At 46.0% G+C, this 17,541-nt stretch overlaps 1 protein-coding gene across 1 annotated transcript in view; it reads left to right on the forward strand.

Moving 5' to 3' along the window:
* Nucleotides 1-14,164, forward strand: part of fbxl19 (F-box and leucine rich repeat protein 19) — a 126,197-nt gene extending 112,033 nt beyond the window's left edge. Inside the window, exons 7-11 of the mRNA XM_079252516.1 lie at nt 6,155-7,386; nt 11,140-11,303; nt 11,506-11,667; nt 11,744-11,965; nt 12,038-14,164. Coding sequence (XP_079108642.1) covers nt 6,155-7,386; nt 11,140-11,303; nt 11,506-11,667; nt 11,744-11,965; nt 12,038-12,270 — 2,013 coding nt within the window. The 3' untranslated portion in view covers nt 12,271-14,164. The remainder of the gene's footprint in view (nt 1-6,154; nt 7,387-11,139; nt 11,304-11,505; nt 11,668-11,743; nt 11,966-12,037) is intronic.
* The last annotated feature ends 3,377 nt before the right edge of the window (nt 14,165-17,541 follow it).

Consider the following 17,541-nt stretch of genomic DNA (forward strand, 5'->3'; position numbering starts at 1 on the left):
TCCATCATGTCTATCACCATGTCTATCATCATGTCGATCATCATGTCTATCATCATGTCGATCACCATGTCTATCATCATGTCTCCATCATGTCTATCATCATGTCTATCACCATGTCTATCATCATGTCTATCATCATGTCTATCACCATGTCTATCATCATGTCTATCACCATGTCTATCATCATGTCTATCATCATGTCTATCACCATGTCTATCACCATGTCTATCATCATGTCGATCATCATGTCTATCATCATGTCGATCACCATGTCTATCATCATGTCTCCATCATGTCTATCACCATGTCTATCATCATGTCGATCATCATGTCTATCATCATGTCGATCACCATGTCTATCATCATGTCTCCATCATGTCTATCATCATGTCTATCACCATGTCTATCATCATGTCTATCATGTCTATCACCATGTCTCCATCATGTCTATCATCATGTCTATCACCATGTCTATCATCATGTCTCCATCATGTCTATCATCATGTCTATCATCATGTCTATCACCATGTCTATCACCATGTCTCCATCATGTCTATCATCATGTCTATCACCATGTCTATCATCATGTCTCCATCATGTCTATCACCATGTCGATCATCATGTCTATCATCATGTCGATCATCATGTCTCCATCATGTCTATCACCATGTCTATCACCATGTCTATCATCATGTCTATCACCATGTCTATCATCATGTCTATCACCATGTCTATCATGTCTATCATCATGTCTCCATCATGTCTATCACCATGTCTATCATCATCTCTATCACCATGTCTATCATCATGTCTATCACCATGTCTCCATCATGTCTATCATCATGTCTATCATGTCTTCCATGATGTCTATCATCATGTCTATCACCATGTCTATCATCATGTCTATCACCATGTCTATCACGTCTATCACCACTCCTATGATCATGTCTATCATCATGTCGATCATCATGTCTATCATGATGTCTCCATCATGTCTATCACCATGTCTATCATCATGTCTATCATCATGTCTATCACCATTTCTATCATCATGTCTTCCATGATGTCTATCATCATGTCTCCATCATGTCTCTCATCATGTCTTTCACCATGTCTATCACCATGTCTCCATCATGTCTATAACCATGTCTATCATCATGTCTATCACCATGTCTATCATGTCGATCATCATGTCTATCACCATGTCTATCATCATATCTATCACCATGTCTATCATCATGTCTATCATCATGTCGATCATCATGTCTATCATCATGTCTCCATCATGTCTATCACCATGTCTCCATCATGTCTATCACCATGTCTCCATCATGTCTATCACCATGTCTATCATCATTTCTATCATCATTTCTATCATCATGTCTATCACCATTTCTATCATCATGTCTTCCATGATGTCTATCATCATGTCTCCATCCTGTCTATCATCATGTCTATCATCATGTCTTCCATGATGTCTATCACCATGTCTATCACCATGTCTTTCACCATGTCTATCATGTCGATCATCATGTCTCCATCATGTCTATCACCATGTCTATCATCATATCTATCACCATGTCTATCATCGTGTCGATCATGTCTATCATGTCTCCATCATGTCTATCACCATGTCTATCATCATGTCTTCCATGATGTCTATCATCATGTCTCCATCCTGTCTATCACCATGTCTATCATCATGTCTATCACCATGTCTATCACCATGTCTATCATGTCGATCATCATGTCTATCACCATGTCTATCACCATGTCTATCATCATGTCTATCATGTCTTCCATGATGTCTATCATCATGTCTATCACCATGTCTATCATCATGTCTATCACCATGTCTATCACGTCTATCACCACTCCTATGATCATGTCTATCATCATGTCTATCATGTCGATCATCATGTCTATCATGATGTCTCCATCATGTCTATCACCATGTCTATCATCATGTCTATCATCATGTCTATCACCATGTCGATCATCATGTCTATCATCATGTCGATCATCATGTCTCCATCATGTCTATCACCATGTCTATCACCATGTCTATCATCATGTCTATCACCATGTCTATCATCATGTCTATCACCATGTCTATCATGTCTATCATCATGTCTCCATCATGTCTATCACCATGTCTATCATCATCTCTATCACCATGTCTATCATCATGTCTATCACCATGTCTCCATCATGTCTATCATCATGTCTATCATGTCTTCCATGATGTCTATCATCATGTCTTTCACCATGTCTATCATCATGTCTATCACCATGTCTATCACGTCTATCACCACTCCTATGATCATGTCTATCATCATGTCGATCATCATGTCTATCATGATGTCTCCATCATGTCTATCACCATGTCTATCATCATGTCTATCATCATGTCTATCACCATTTCTATCATCATGTCTTCCATGATGTCTATCATCATGTCTCCATCATGTCTCTCATCATGTCTTTCACCATGTCTATCACCATGTCTCCATCATGTCTATAACCATGTCTATCATCATGTCTATCACCATGTCTATCATGTCGATCATCATGTCTATCACCATGTCTATCATCATATCTATCACCATGTCTATCATCATGTCTATCATCATGTCGATCATCATGTCTATCATCATGTCTCCATCATGTCTATCACCATGTCTCCATCATGTCTATCACCATGTCTCCATCATGTCTATCACCATGTCTCCATCATGTCTATCACCATGTCTATCATCATTTCTATCATCATTTCTATCATCATGTCTATCACCATTTCTATCATCATGTCTTCCATGATGTCTATCATCATGTCTCCATCCTGTCTATCATCATGTCTATCATCATGTCTTCCATGATGTCTATCACCATGTCTATCACCATGTCTTTCACCATGTCTATCATGTCGATCATCATGTCTCCATCATGTCTATCACCATGTCTATCATCATATCTATCACCATGTCTATCATCGTGTCGATCATGTCTATCATGTCTCCATCATGTCTATCACCATGTCTATCATCATGTCTTCCATGATGTCTATCATCATGTCTCCATCCTGTCTATCACCATGTCTATCATCATGTCTATCACCATGTCTATCACCATGTCTATCATGTCGATCATCATGTCTATCACCATGTCTATCACCATGTCTATCATCATGTCTATCATCATGTCTCCATCATGTCTATCATCATGTCTATCATGTCTTCCATGATGTCTATCATCATGTCTATCACCATGTCTATCATCATGTCTATCACCATGTCTATCACGTCTATCACCACTCCTATGATCATGTCTATCATCATGTCTATCATGTCGATCATCATGTCTATCATGATGTCTCCATCATGTCTATCACCATGTCTATCATCATGTCTATCATCATGTCTATCACCATTTCTATCATCATGTCTTCCATGATGTCTATCATCATGTCTCCATCATGTCTCTCATCATGTCTTTCACCATGTCTATCACCATGTCTCCATCATGTCTATAACCATGTCTATCATCATGTCTATCACCATGTCTATCATGTCGATCATCATGTCTATCACCATGTCTATCATCATATCTATCACCATGTCTATCATCATGTCTATCATCATGTCGATCATCATGTCTATCACCATGTCTATCATCATTTCTATCATCATGTCTATCACCATGTCTTTCATCATGTCTATCACCATGTCTATCATGTCTATCATCATGTCTATCACCATTTCTATCATCATGTCTTCCATGATGTCTATCATCATGTCTCCATCCTGTCTATCATCATGTCTATCATCATGTCTTCCATGATGTCTATCACCATGTCTATCATGTCTATCATCATGTCTATCACCATTTCTATCATCATGTCTTCCATGATGTCTATCATCATGTCTCCATCCTGTCTATCATCATGTCTATCATCATGTCTTCCATGATGTCTATCACCATGTCTTTCACCATGTCTATCATGTCGATCATCATGTCTATCATCATGTCTCCATCATGTCTATCACCATGTCTATCATCATATCTATCACCATGTCTATCATCATGTCGATCATCATGTCTATCATGTCTCCATCATGTCTATCACCATGTCTATCATCATGTCTTCCATGATGTCTATCATCATGTCTCCATCCTGTCTATCACCATGTCTATCATCATGTCTATCACCATGTCTATCACCATGTCTATCACCATGTCTTTCATGTCGATCATCATGTCTATCATCATGTCTCCATCATGTCTATCATCATGTATATCATCATGTATATCATCATGTCTCCATCATGTCTATCATCATATCTATCACCATGTCTATCATCATGTCTATCATCATGTCTATCATCATGTATATCATCATGTCTATCATCATGTCTCCATCCTGTCTATCACCATGTCTATCATCATGTCTATCACCATTTCTATCATCATGTCTTCCATGATGTCTATCACCATGTCTATCATCATGTATATCATCATGTATATCATCATGTCTCCATCCTGTCTATCATCATGTCTATCACCATGTCTATCACCATGTCTCCATCATGTCTATCACCATGTCTATCATCATGTATATCATCATGTATATCATCATGTCTCCATCATGTCTATCACCATGTCTATCATCATGTCTGTCATCATGTCTATCACCATGTCTATCATCATATCTATAACCATGTCTATCATCATGTATATCATCATGTATATCATCATGTCTCCATCATGTCTATCACCATGTCTATTACCATGTCTATCATCATGTCGATCATCATGTCTATCACCATGTCTATCACCATGTCTATCACCACTTCTATCATCATGTCTATCATCATGTCTCCATCATGTCTATCACCATGTCTCATCATGTCTATCACCATGTCTGTCACCATGTCTATCACCATGTCTATCATCATGTCTATCACCATGTCTATCATCATGTCTATCATCATGTCTATCATCATGTCTCCATCATGTCTATCACCATGTCTATCATCATGTCTATCACCATGTCTATCATCATGTCGATTATCATGTCTATCACCATGTCTATCATCATGTCGATTATCATGTCTATCACCATGTCTCCATCATGTCTATCACCATGTCTATCACCATGTCTATCATCATGTCTATCACCATGTCTATCACCATGTCTATCATCATGTCTATCACCATGTCTATCACCATTTCTATCATCATGTCTTCCATCATGTCTATCACCATGTCTATCACCATTTCTATCATCATGTCTATCACCATGTCTATCATCATGTCTATCATCATGTCTATCACCATTTCTATCATCATGTCTTCCATGATGTCTATCATCATGTCTCCATCATGTCTATCACCATTTCTATCATCATGTCTATCACCATGTCTATCATCATGTCTATCACCATGTCTATCACCATTTCTATCATCATGTCTTCCATCATGTCTATCACCATGTCTATCACCATTTCTATCATCATGTCTATCATCATGTCTATCACCATGTCTATCATCATGTCTATCACCATGTCTATCACCATTTCTATCATCATGTCTTCCATCATGTCTATCACCATGTCTATCACCATTTCTATCATCATGTCTATCATCATGTCTATCATCATGTCTATCATGATGTCTCCATCATGTCTATCACCATGTCTATCATCATGTCTATCATCATGTCTATCACCATTTCTATCATCATGTCTTCCATGATGTCTATCACCATGTCTCCATCATGTCTATCACCATGTCTGTCACCATGTCTATCACCATGTCTATCATCATGTCTATCACCATGTCTATCACCATGTCTATCATCATGTCTATCATCATGTCTCCATTATATCTCCATCATGTCTGTCACCATGTCTCTTCTCTTGAGAATAACTTGGTTCGTAAACTGATCTATTGGACTTCTTTTTTTTGAAATGCTCAGGAGGAGGAAGACTCTGATGTGTCAGACTGGTTCCTATTATCAGAAACATCACTTTTCATCTTATCAATTAGTGTTGAACCAGATATTTATTCATTGAGATGGTTTTGGGACAGATCATATTTGGTCAATCCAACTGGGTCCATCTCCATCTCCCTCATTCACTTCTTTTCTTTCCAGAAACCCAAACAGGAGCTGGGGGAGTCTAACGGCCCCGCCTCCTCCTCAGGAGGAGCAGTAGGAGGACTTCAGGGATCCTTGTCGTCCTCCTTGTCCTCTCAGTCAGGAGGAGGGACCGGGGGGAGCGTGGGCGGGATGTCCAGTGCCGACCAGCGCTCCCATCACAGGGAGAAACTAGAACAGTTTAAGAGGATGTGTCTCCTGGAACGCCGCGCTGACTCCTCCTCCTCCTCTTCTTCCAGCTCTGAGTCTGACTCCGAGTCCGACTCTGACGACTCCCTCAGGGGGGAACAAGGTGGAGGTTCCTCGTCCTCCTCTCCGGCCCCGCCCCCCCCTGTCGGCTACGGCAATAGCAGCGGGAGCCGGGCGGAGAGGGAGAGGAGGCGCAGGGAGAGGGAGCGGCGCCTGGCCGAACTGGGCTTCAGCGCCAGCGAGGAGTCGGAGGGGGAAGCTGTGAAGGGGGAGGACGAGGAAGAGGAGCAGTTGGGGGGAGCAGGGGACAAACCCAGACGAAAAGGGGGTGTAGACGTGTCCTCACGAGGACGGAAAGGTTTGATGGATGTGGAGGAAGATGACGCGCCCACTGGGGACAGGACCAGGAAAAACTCCTCCTCCCTCCCCCCACCCTCGCCTCTCTCCTCCAATCAGATACCTCCATCCTTGCAGCACGATAGCTTTGTGGCAAAGCAGCGCAGCAACGGGCAGGAGTCTCGCAATGGACGGACGCGGGGAGGGGCTGGGGGAGGGGGCAGGGAAGGTGGGGAGAAGGAGAACGCCAGCGGAGTTCTGACCAATCACAGACATGGTGGGGGAGGAGGGGGTGGGGCTAAAGGCAGTGGCAGCCGCAGCAACAAAAACCGTAGCAACAGTAAAACCCTGACATCCAAGAACGCCGCCTCCTCCATCCCCACTTCCAATGGGGGAGGGGGGGTTGGCAGCGGCCTTATGATGTCAGCCATGGCGGCATCCCCCTGCTCGCAGCCTTCCCGTGTTGCACCACGCTCCCACATGATGAAGCGCAGCCCGCCGGCCGTACCTTCTCCCCCTCGACCCGTCCAGATGGAAAGACACCTGGTGAGGCCACCACCCACCTTCCCGGAGCCAAGCTGTCTGCCTCTGGACTGTGGCTCCGCCCACATCGTGACCCGGGATGTCTGGCTGAGAGTCTTCACCTTCCTGACCCAACGGGAGCTTTGCGTCTGCATGAGGGTGTGTCGCACCTGGAGCCGATGGTGAGTCACTCAACTTAAAAAAAACAGGAAAACAGAGAGGGGGTGGAGTCAATATAAAGATGCAAGAGTGATAGGGAAAGGGGCGGAGACAGTATAAGGCATGTACAGTTAGTGGAAAAAGGGATAAATGAAGCAAAGAGGGAGCTAAGAGGGTGTTTAGGGGAAATTAAGACACGAAGGAGGGAACCAGATTGGAAATCAGGGAACTAGGGCACAACAGGGGAAATATAACATGAAGGAGGGAACTAAGATATTACAAAGGGAACTAGGGCAAAAAGTAGGGAACGACAAGACAAAGGACAGAACCAAGACACGAAAGAGGGAATTAGAATACAAAACAAAAAGCAGGGAACTAGGGCACCTTTGAGGGAAATAGGGCAAGAATGAGGGAACTATAGGGAACTAAAACACACAGAAGGGAACTATGTCAGAAGGAGGGAACAAGGGCACGAAGAAGTAAACTAGGTCACAAAGGAGTAAACTATGAACTTGAGGGGGAAATGAAAGACAAAGGAGGGAATGATGACCCTGGAGGGAACTAAAATACGAGGAGGAAATCATTTTATATACAATATTTATTGATGGGGGGGGGTATTTTATTGTGTTTAAGTGTAGATTGTAGAATTTTAGAATTTCTGCTGACATTTGGGACCTGAGGTAGTGTTTCGTTAGTATTTATATGCTGGAATGACAATAAACTTGAACTTGAGGAAGGAACTAAAAGACAAAGGAAGGAACAATGAAACTATGAAGGGAACTTGAAGATGAAGACAAGACAAAGTAGAGATCTAGAAGACAAAGGAAGGCACCAGAAGACGAGGAGGAAACTACTAGAAGATGAGGAAAGAACTCAAAAACTAAGGAGGGAACTAGAAGACTAAATATGGAACTAGAAGACAATGAGGGAAATGGAAGACGAAGGAGGGAACTAAAAGACAAAGGAAGGAACTAGAGACAAAGGAGGGATCTAGAAAACGAAGGAAGGATCTAGAAAATAAAGGAGGAAATTAGAGGACAAAAAAGGGAACTAGAAGACGAGGGGGGAACTCGAAGACAGAGGAGAGAACTGGAAGACAAAGAATGGAACTTGAAGACGAGGAGGGAGCTTGAAAATAAAGGAAAGAACTGGAATAGGAGAAGGGAACTAGAAGACGAGGAGGGAACTAGAAGACTAAATCGGGAACTAGAAGACGAAGGTGGGAACTAGATGATGAAGGAGGGATCTTGAAAACGAATGAAGGATCTAGGAGACAAAGGAGGGATCTAGAAGACGAAGGAGGGAAGAAGAAGACAAAGAAGGAAACTAAAAGACGAAGGAGGGAACTAGATGACGAAGGAGGGAACTAGAAGACAAAGGAGGGAACTCCAAGACGAAAGAGGGAACGACAAGACGTAGGAGCGAACGACAAGACGGGAACTCCAAGAAGGAGGAAACTCCGAATCGAAGGAGGGAACGACAAGACGAAGGAGGGAACTCCAAGACTTAGGAGGGAACTCCAAGACTTAGGAGGGAACTCCAAGACTTAGGAAGGAACTCCAAGACGGAGGAGGGAATGACGAGACGGAGGAGGGAATGACAAGACTTAGGAAGGAACTCCAAGACGGAGGAGGGAATGACGAAACGGAGGAGGGAATGACAAGACGAAAGAGGTAACAACAAGACGGGAACTCCAAGAAGAAGGAGGAAACCCCGAAATGAAGGAGGGAACTCCAAGACGAAGGAGGGAACTAAAAACACGAAGGAGGGAACGACAAGACAAAGGAGGGAATTCCAAGACAAAGGAGGGAATTCCAAGACGAAGGAGGGAACGACAAGACGAAGGAGGTAACAAGACGGGAACTCCAAGACGAAGGAGGAAACTCGAAGACGAATTAGGGAACTCCATGACGGAGGAGGGAACTAGAAGACGAGGAGGGAACTACAAGACAGAGACGGGAACTAGAAGACGACGAGGGAACTACAAGACAGAGACGGGAACTAGAAGACGAGAAGGGAACAAGAAGACAAAGGAGGGAACTACAAGACGGGGGAGGGAACGAGAAGACGAAGGAGGGAACAACAACACTTAGGAGCGAACGACAAGACCAAGGAGGGAACGACAAGCCTTAGGAGGGAACCATAAGACGAAGGAGGGAACTCCAAGACGAAGGAGGGAACTCCAAGACGAAGGAGGGAACGACAAGACCAAGGAGGGAACGACAAGACCAAGGAGGGAACCATAAGACGTAGGGAGGAACTCCAAGACGGAGGAGGGAACTCCAAGACGAAGGAGGGAACGACAAGACCAAGGAGGGAACGACAAGACGAAGGAGGGAACCATAAGACGTAGGGAGGAACTCCAAGACGGAGGAGGGAACGACAAGACGAAGGAGGGAACAACAAGACGAAGGAAGAAACTAGAAGACAAGGAGGGAACTAGAAGACAGAGGCGGGAACTAGAAGACGAAAAGGGAACTACAAGACAGAGGCAGGAACTAGAAGACGAGGAGTAAACTAGAAAACGAAGGAGGGAACTCCAAGACTTAGGAGGGAACTCCAGGACTTAGGAGGGAACTCCAAGACGAAAGAGGGAACGACAAGACGTAGGAGCGAACGACAAGACGGGAACTCCAAGAAGAAGGAGGAAACTCCGAATCGAAGGAGGGAACGACAAGACGAAGGAGGGAACTCCAAGACTTAGGAGGGAACTCCAAGACTTAGGAAGGAACTCCAAGACGGAGGAGGGAATGACGAGACGGAGGAGGGAATGACAAGACGAAAGAGGTAACAACAAGACGGGAACTCCAAGAAGAAGGAGGAAACCCCGAAACGAAGGAGGGAACTCCAAGACGAAGGAGGGAACTAAAAACACGAAGGAGGGAACGACAAGAGGAAGAAGGGAACGACAAGACGAAGGAGGGAACGACAAGACGAAGGAGGGAACGACAAGACGAAGGAGGGAACGACAAGACATAGGAGGGAACGACAAGACGAAGGAGGGAACGACAAGACGAAGGAGGGAACGACAAGACGAAGGAGGGAACGACAAGACGAAGGAGGGAACGACAAGACGAAGGAGGGAACGACAAGACATAGGAGGGAACGACAAGACTTAGGAGGGAACTCCAAGAGGAAGAAGGGAACGACAAGACGAAGGAGGGAACGACAAGACATAGGAGGGAACGACAAGACGAAGGAGGGAACGACAAGACATAGGAGGGAACGACAAGACGAAGGAGGGAACGACAAGACGAAGGAGGGAACGACAAGACGAAGGAGGGAACGACAAGACATAGGAGGGAACGACAAGACATAGGAGGGAACGACAAGACGAAGGAGGGAACGACAAGACATAGGAGGGAACGACAAGACGAAGGAGGGAACGACAAGACATAGGAGGGAACGACAAGACGAAGGAGGGAACAACAAGACGAAGGAGGGAACAACAAGACATAGGAGGGAACGACAAGACGAAGGAGGGAACGACAAGACGAAGGAGGGAACGACAAGACGAAGGAGGGAACGACAAGACATAGGAGGGAACGACAAGACATAGGAGGGAACGACAAGACGAAGGAGGGAACGACAAGACATAGGAGGGAACGACAAGACGAAGGAGGGAACAACAAGACGAAGGAGGGAACAACAAGACGAAGGAGGGAACAACAAGACATAGATGTGGTTTTATTGTGACTTCTGGTTTTAATAATCTGACTATCAGCTGTTTCCTCCACAATGTCATGTATGGTGTTGGTCCTCGTCTGGTCCTCCAGGTGCTGTAACAAGCGGTTGTGGACTCAGATCGACCTGAGCCGCCAGCGCTCCATCACGCCCCCCATGCTAAGTGGGATCATCCGCCGCCAGCCGGTCTCCCTCAACCTGGGAAACACCACCATCTCCAAGAAGCAGCTGATGTGGCTCATCAACCGTCTGCAAGGTGACCAGGACGCTTCGGCCACCCTGTCCTCTCGTTCTGTCCTCGTTCTGTACCTGGTTCAGGTCTGGATTCGGTCCAGATCGGAGCAGTTCTCATAAACCAGCTGGTTTTCCAGATGTCTTTTTGGCATTTTGGTTCTGAAACTTCATCCGTATCCAAAAGACTGAATGTGTGGTCTCACCTGTGTGTCCCACCTGTCCAGGTCTCCTGGAGCTAAATGTGTCAGGCTGTCCTTGGCCCTCCGTGTCAGCGCTGTGTCAGGCCGTCTGTCCCTGTCTGAAGCTCCTGGACCTCAGCCGGGTAGAGGACTTGAAAGACTCCCACCTGAGGGAGCTATTGGCACCCCCAGCTGACACCCGGACAGGTGAGACTCCCCCATCCTCTCTCCTGACTTGTCGGTTCTGAACTGGTTCTGAATGTCCTCTGCTCTGATTGGTCAGCTCACAGCGAGACGCGGGTGGGACGTTTCCAGAACGTAACAGAGCTGCGATTGGCTGGTTTAGACCTGACGGACGCGGCGACCCGCCTGTTGGTGCGCTACGTCCCCCACCTGTCCCGTTTGGACCTAAGCCAATGTCCCAACATCACAGACCAGACGGTGCACACACTTACCTCCCCCCTCTCCCCACTCAGGGAGAGCCTCATCCACATCAGCCTGGCAGGTAAATACCTGAGCCTCCTCGTCCTCCTCGTCCTGGTTTTTTTCCTCCTCATGCCTCACCCTCTCCCTGCAGGTTGTATGAAGGTGACGGAGCAGTGCGTTCCTCTGCTGAGACGCTGCACCTCCCTCCAGACGGCCGACCTCCGCTGCTGCTCCCTCCTGTCATCTGAGACGGGACAGATGCTCTCCTTCTCCTCTGCGTCCTCCTCATCCTCCACCGCCACTGTTGCTGCTTCCTCTTTTCCAGCCTCAACCTCATCCTCCTGTCCTCCTCCTGAAGACAGAACCATGCTGAAGAACAGCTAAAGTCCTGCAAGTCATGTGACCCAGACCAGCTCCGCCTCTGTACTCGTTACACTACAGCCAGGTGAGGAAGAGGAGGAGCTAAAAAAAGTCAGTGTCTGCTGTTGGAGAGGAAGAGGAACAGGAGAACTGATGATTGATAGTTCAAGTTGGAAACCCTGAACATGTACATATTTGTTCTCTGTACCATTCTGGGTGTGTGTATATATCTGTAGTTTAATGTAAATGACCTGGAATCTCCCATCTGACTCCTCCCACCACACATGGCTCCTCCCACCAAAAGACTCCTACCACCACATCTGACTCCTCCCACCATGCATGGCTCTTCCCACTACATCTGACTCTTCCCACATCTTACTCCTCCCACAACACATTACTCCTCCCACATCTGACTCCTCCCCACAACATCTTGCTCCTCCCACCAAAAGACTCCTCCCATCACATCTGGCTCCTCCCATCACGTATGACTCCTCCCACCATGCATGGCTCCTCCCACCACATCTGACTCTTCCCACACCCTACTCCTCCCACAACACATGACTCCTCCCACATCTGACTCCTCCCACCACATCTTACTCCGCCCACCACGTATGACTCCTCCCACCACATATGGCTCTCCCACCCCTTATGACTCCTCCCACCACATATGGCTCTCCCACCCCTTATGACTCCTCCCACCACATATGACTTCTGCCACACCCCCATCAGACTCCTCCCACACCTATGATGTCATCAGTGATCCAGATGATCAGATTGATCTGAAAGGAATTTACTGATTGGTTCCAGATCAGATTTGAAGTTTCTCATCCAGCTGATCGATCAATGACTTGTTGATTTCCTTTTCTGTGTGCGTGCCTGTGTGTGAGAGGAGGAAAATGATATTGGGTGTGTAATGCCACCTCAGTTGTCCACCTTTGATTCTTTTTTTTTTTTGTACCGATCGGACTGATTGATCATGTTTTTCTCAGGAGTTTTTAGTTGAACCTATTTGTTGCTGCTGCCGATCCGGATCGAGCTGTTCCATCCTAAACCTGGCGTCCCGTCTCTGCTGCTGCGTTCACGTCTCAATCCGTCTTCAGCTTCCTGGAAATCCTCATTTCCTTCATCGTGATTCAGAATTTTTCTGTTTGGCACTGAACCCGACCAGAACCGCAGTCTGGTTCTGGTCCTGGACGGTTTGGAACGCCGCTGCAGATCCAGGACACATCTAAGAACTCTGGTAAAGGTTACAGTTGATGAGGTGACAGTGAATGCGACACGCGATGCGTTCACTGTCACACCTGAGCTCGTGCTTCTCTGCTGTGGTCCGACTGATCGGAGTTTTTACTGGGAATGTTTTTTCTTCCCGAAGCCTTTCCTGGAAAGTCTGTCTCTCATGTGGTCCGTCTCCAGATGCTGGTGGTGCGTCTCCGATCCGGACCCGCTGTCTCACACCTGATTGGTCAGATCTATTCAGGTGGCAAAGACCAATGGGACTCAGTTCCAGAGTTGGGAATGAGTGATGTCATACCTGACCTGATCCGGAGGCTTCTGGTTCTGGTCCTGGTCCCAGTGGGGCAGTTGGGTAGGAGGAACAGGTCCAGGCTACCCGGACGTGCTGCATTCAGTGTCTGCTCAGACTGTGTGTGTCTGTGTTTCTTCACCTGTGTAACCTGCACTGAAAGGGGCATGATGACGCTAGGGGCCGCGGCAGCGCGGGGGTGGACCTTTGTTTGTTGGTGGTGCCATAAACGTGCACGGTTCATGTTTTATATTTGTTTACTGTCAGACGAGCAGATCAAAGCTGATTGGACGAAAATCCCTGAAAGCTCTTATCCAATCAGACGGCCAGACATATCTGCCTGTAGAAACCTTTGTTGATGTTTAAAGATGCACTGGATCGCCTCTTCATCCCCCTCTTCCTCACCTCATGCCAAACGTAGGTTTTGTTGTGACAGGAGGCATTTCTCCTTTGTTTGCTCGGTTTTTATACGTCCTTCATGATTCTTCCGTTGTGTTGATGGAAAAAGACCAACTCTCGGCAGCTACGTATGAGTGACTACTGTACAATGACTAATAAAGAAGCAATGCTTTGTTTTTACTCGCCTCCTTTATTTACTCCTCTCTGTTCACAACCAGTTCCAATGAAACTCTTCATGATCCATCCAGCTGGACCTCCACCTGCTGGCTGCAGGAACCGTTTACCACCGTCCCTGAATGTGTCATCCAACCGCTCACCCAACCACTCATCCAACCGTCCACCCAACCGCTCATACAACCACTCATCCAACCGTCATTCATCAATCCGTCATCCATCCATCCATCATGCATCCGTCTTTCACATACACTACTCACAAAAAGTTAGGGATATTTGGCTTTCAGGTGAAATTTATGGAAAATGCAATATGTTGATGCTACAGTGATATAATATCATAAAAGTAAGACATTTAAGTAGAAGGATGCACTACTGATTTCCTCATCTCAAAAAATTCATTCAACACAAAAGGTAACAACAATGGTAGTTACACCACAACAAAAAATGTGAACGTCTCAATATCTGGTCATGTGCCCTTGAGCATCAGTTACAGCTTGACAACGACGTCTCATGCTGTTCACAAGGCAACTTATTGCCTGCTGAGGCATGGCATCCCACTCTTCTTGAAGGCCAGCCCTCAGGTCATTGAGGTTCTGGGGTGCAGGGTCTCGAGCCTCTACACGACGGCTCAGCTGATCCCACAGGTTTTCAATGGGATTCAGGTCTGGAGAGAGTGCAGGCCGTTCCATTTGAGGTCCACCAGTCTCCAACAGCCGTTCCCTGATGATGCGGCCTCGATGAGCAGGAGCATTGTCGTCCATGAAGATGAAATGAGGCCTGTGCTGTTCATGTAGGGGCACAATCACTGGATTAATGATGTTATTCAGGTAGTATGGGCTTGTCACTGTACCATTCACAAAGTGTAGGGCAGTTCTGTACCAAGTGGACACCCCTGCCCACACTGTAACACCGCCACCACCAAAAGCTGGCCTGGTGACAACAGTGGCTGATGCATAGCGCTCTCCCTGACGTCTCCAACATCGTTGCCGGCCATCATTTCTGCTCAGTGTGAATCGACTTTCATCAGAGAACAGCACTGAGGCCCACTGGTTCCTCGTCCAGCGTAAATGCTCCCTGGCCCATGCAAGACGATGATGCCTGTGCCTGGTGGTGTGGTCAGGTACCCGTGCAGGTCGTCTAGCACGCAGACCACGCTGATGGAAACGGTTTGGAATGGTCTGACGTGACACTTGGGTGCCTCTCACCTCTCTTAAACGTGCCTGGAGTTGAGTGGCATTCATCATCCGGTTTCTCAGGGCAGTGTTCACAATGTAGCGGTCATCAGCACGGGATGTGGCCAAAGGACGTCCACTTCTAGGCCTTTCTGTGACTCTTCCAGTCTCTCCATATCTCTGTTGCAACCTGCTGATGACACTCTGTGACACTCCAAGCTCAGTGGCCACTTCTGTCTGAGAACGTCCTGTTTGAAGCATGGCAATGGCAAGGGACTGTTGTTCCATTGTTAGGTGTCGTCTTGGTCTCATGATGTCAAAATGTGAACAGCATGATGAGGACAACTGTTTAAACACCAGCTCTAATTGAACCAGGACATTTATTGGTCAATTCAAGGATCACACACCTGCCGTGATTTTTGCCGTTAAGCTCCTTGTTAGAGAACAGCAGCTTGTGCAAAATTTATTGAAACATTTAACAGTTGGACATGTGCATTTAAAAGCTTAGAGAAGATCACATTAAGTTCACCTGTACAGGTTTGAATGCATTTTAGGCTTGTTGGGAAATTTCACCCAAAAGCTGAATGTCCCTAACTTTTTGTGAATAGGGTATCTGTCTTCCATCCATCTGTCATCCATCCATCCATCCATCCACCCCTCCATCATCCATCCATTCTTCCATCTGCCATACATCCATCATCCGTCCATCTGTCCATCCAGCCATCAAATGTCCATCTGTCATCCATCCATCGGTCATCCATCCATCGGTCATCCATCCATCCATCTGTCATGCATACATCCATCATCCGTCCATTTGTCATCCATCCATCTGTCATCAGTCCATCTGTCATTCATCCATTCGTCCATCCAACATCTATCATCATCCATCCCTCTGTCATCCGTCCATCTGTCATCCATCCATCTGTCATTCATCTGTCCGTCATCCAGCCATCTGTCCATCCATCCATTCATCCATCATCCATCCGTTATCCGTCCATCCGTCATTCATCCATCCATCCATCCGTCATCCATCCATCCATCTGCCATCCGTCCATCACTCATCCATCCATCCATCTGTCATCGATCAATTCGTAATCTGTCCATCTGTCATCCATCCATTAATCCATCCGCCATCTATCCATTATCCATCATTCCCTCATCCATCCATCCGTGATCTATCTGTCAATCTGTCATCCATCCATCCGTCATCCATCCATCTGCCATCCATCCGTGATCCATCCATCCCTTTGTCATCCATCCTTCCATCTGCCATTCATCCATCATCCATCCAGCCAACATCAGAGCACAGTTCAGACGCAGACAATGACTGTCTTTCTCCGTCTCTCCTGCAAAAGTTTTTGCCCCAAAACTCCCAAACATCCTGCGTGCATCTATAGTGTACCACTAATTACAGTCCCCCTCACAACAACAGGCTACTAGGAACTTTGAAAACAATATTAATCAAATAATAGCCTGGCAGTAATAAAAAAACAAAACAAAACAAACAGCCATTTGATGAAAAAAAAGATTCTATATGACAGGTTTGCAGAATGTTCATAATAACTGAACGACTCGAATTTTCCCTTGAGGATGAATTAGGTACTGTTGATTGATTGGTTAACCGTTCTTTAAAAAAAACCAAAAAAAAACCAAAACAGTTTTACTCAGCTACACAAGCAGAACACAAGGAAGTTAAAGTGTCTCTATGATGCACATTTCAGTCTAATTTAATATGCAAGAAATAATCCAGCATTTTACCCAAACCCCTTCTTTCATGTATTGATCCTCTCAGATCAGCCTCTCCAACAATAAGCTCCGCCCTCTGCCCTGCAGGCTGGGTCTGATTGGTCAGCTGCTTGGAGTAGTTATACTGCGAAGTATAGGTGGACGTGGCTTTCTTCTGGAAAACGTGCACAACCTTGAGAAGTTGACCAATCATTGAGTCCCTCCCTGGGACGTCATTAAAATTTCCAAGTAGAAAAAAACTCCTTCACCACTTCCGTCGCCATTGAAACTGAACAAAACTCA

Source organism: Telmatherina bonti (genome assembly GCF_933228915.1).
Source record: "Telmatherina bonti genome assembly, chromosome: 14".
NCBI lineage: Eukaryota > Metazoa > Chordata > Actinopteri > Atheriniformes > Telmatherinidae > Telmatherina > Telmatherina bonti.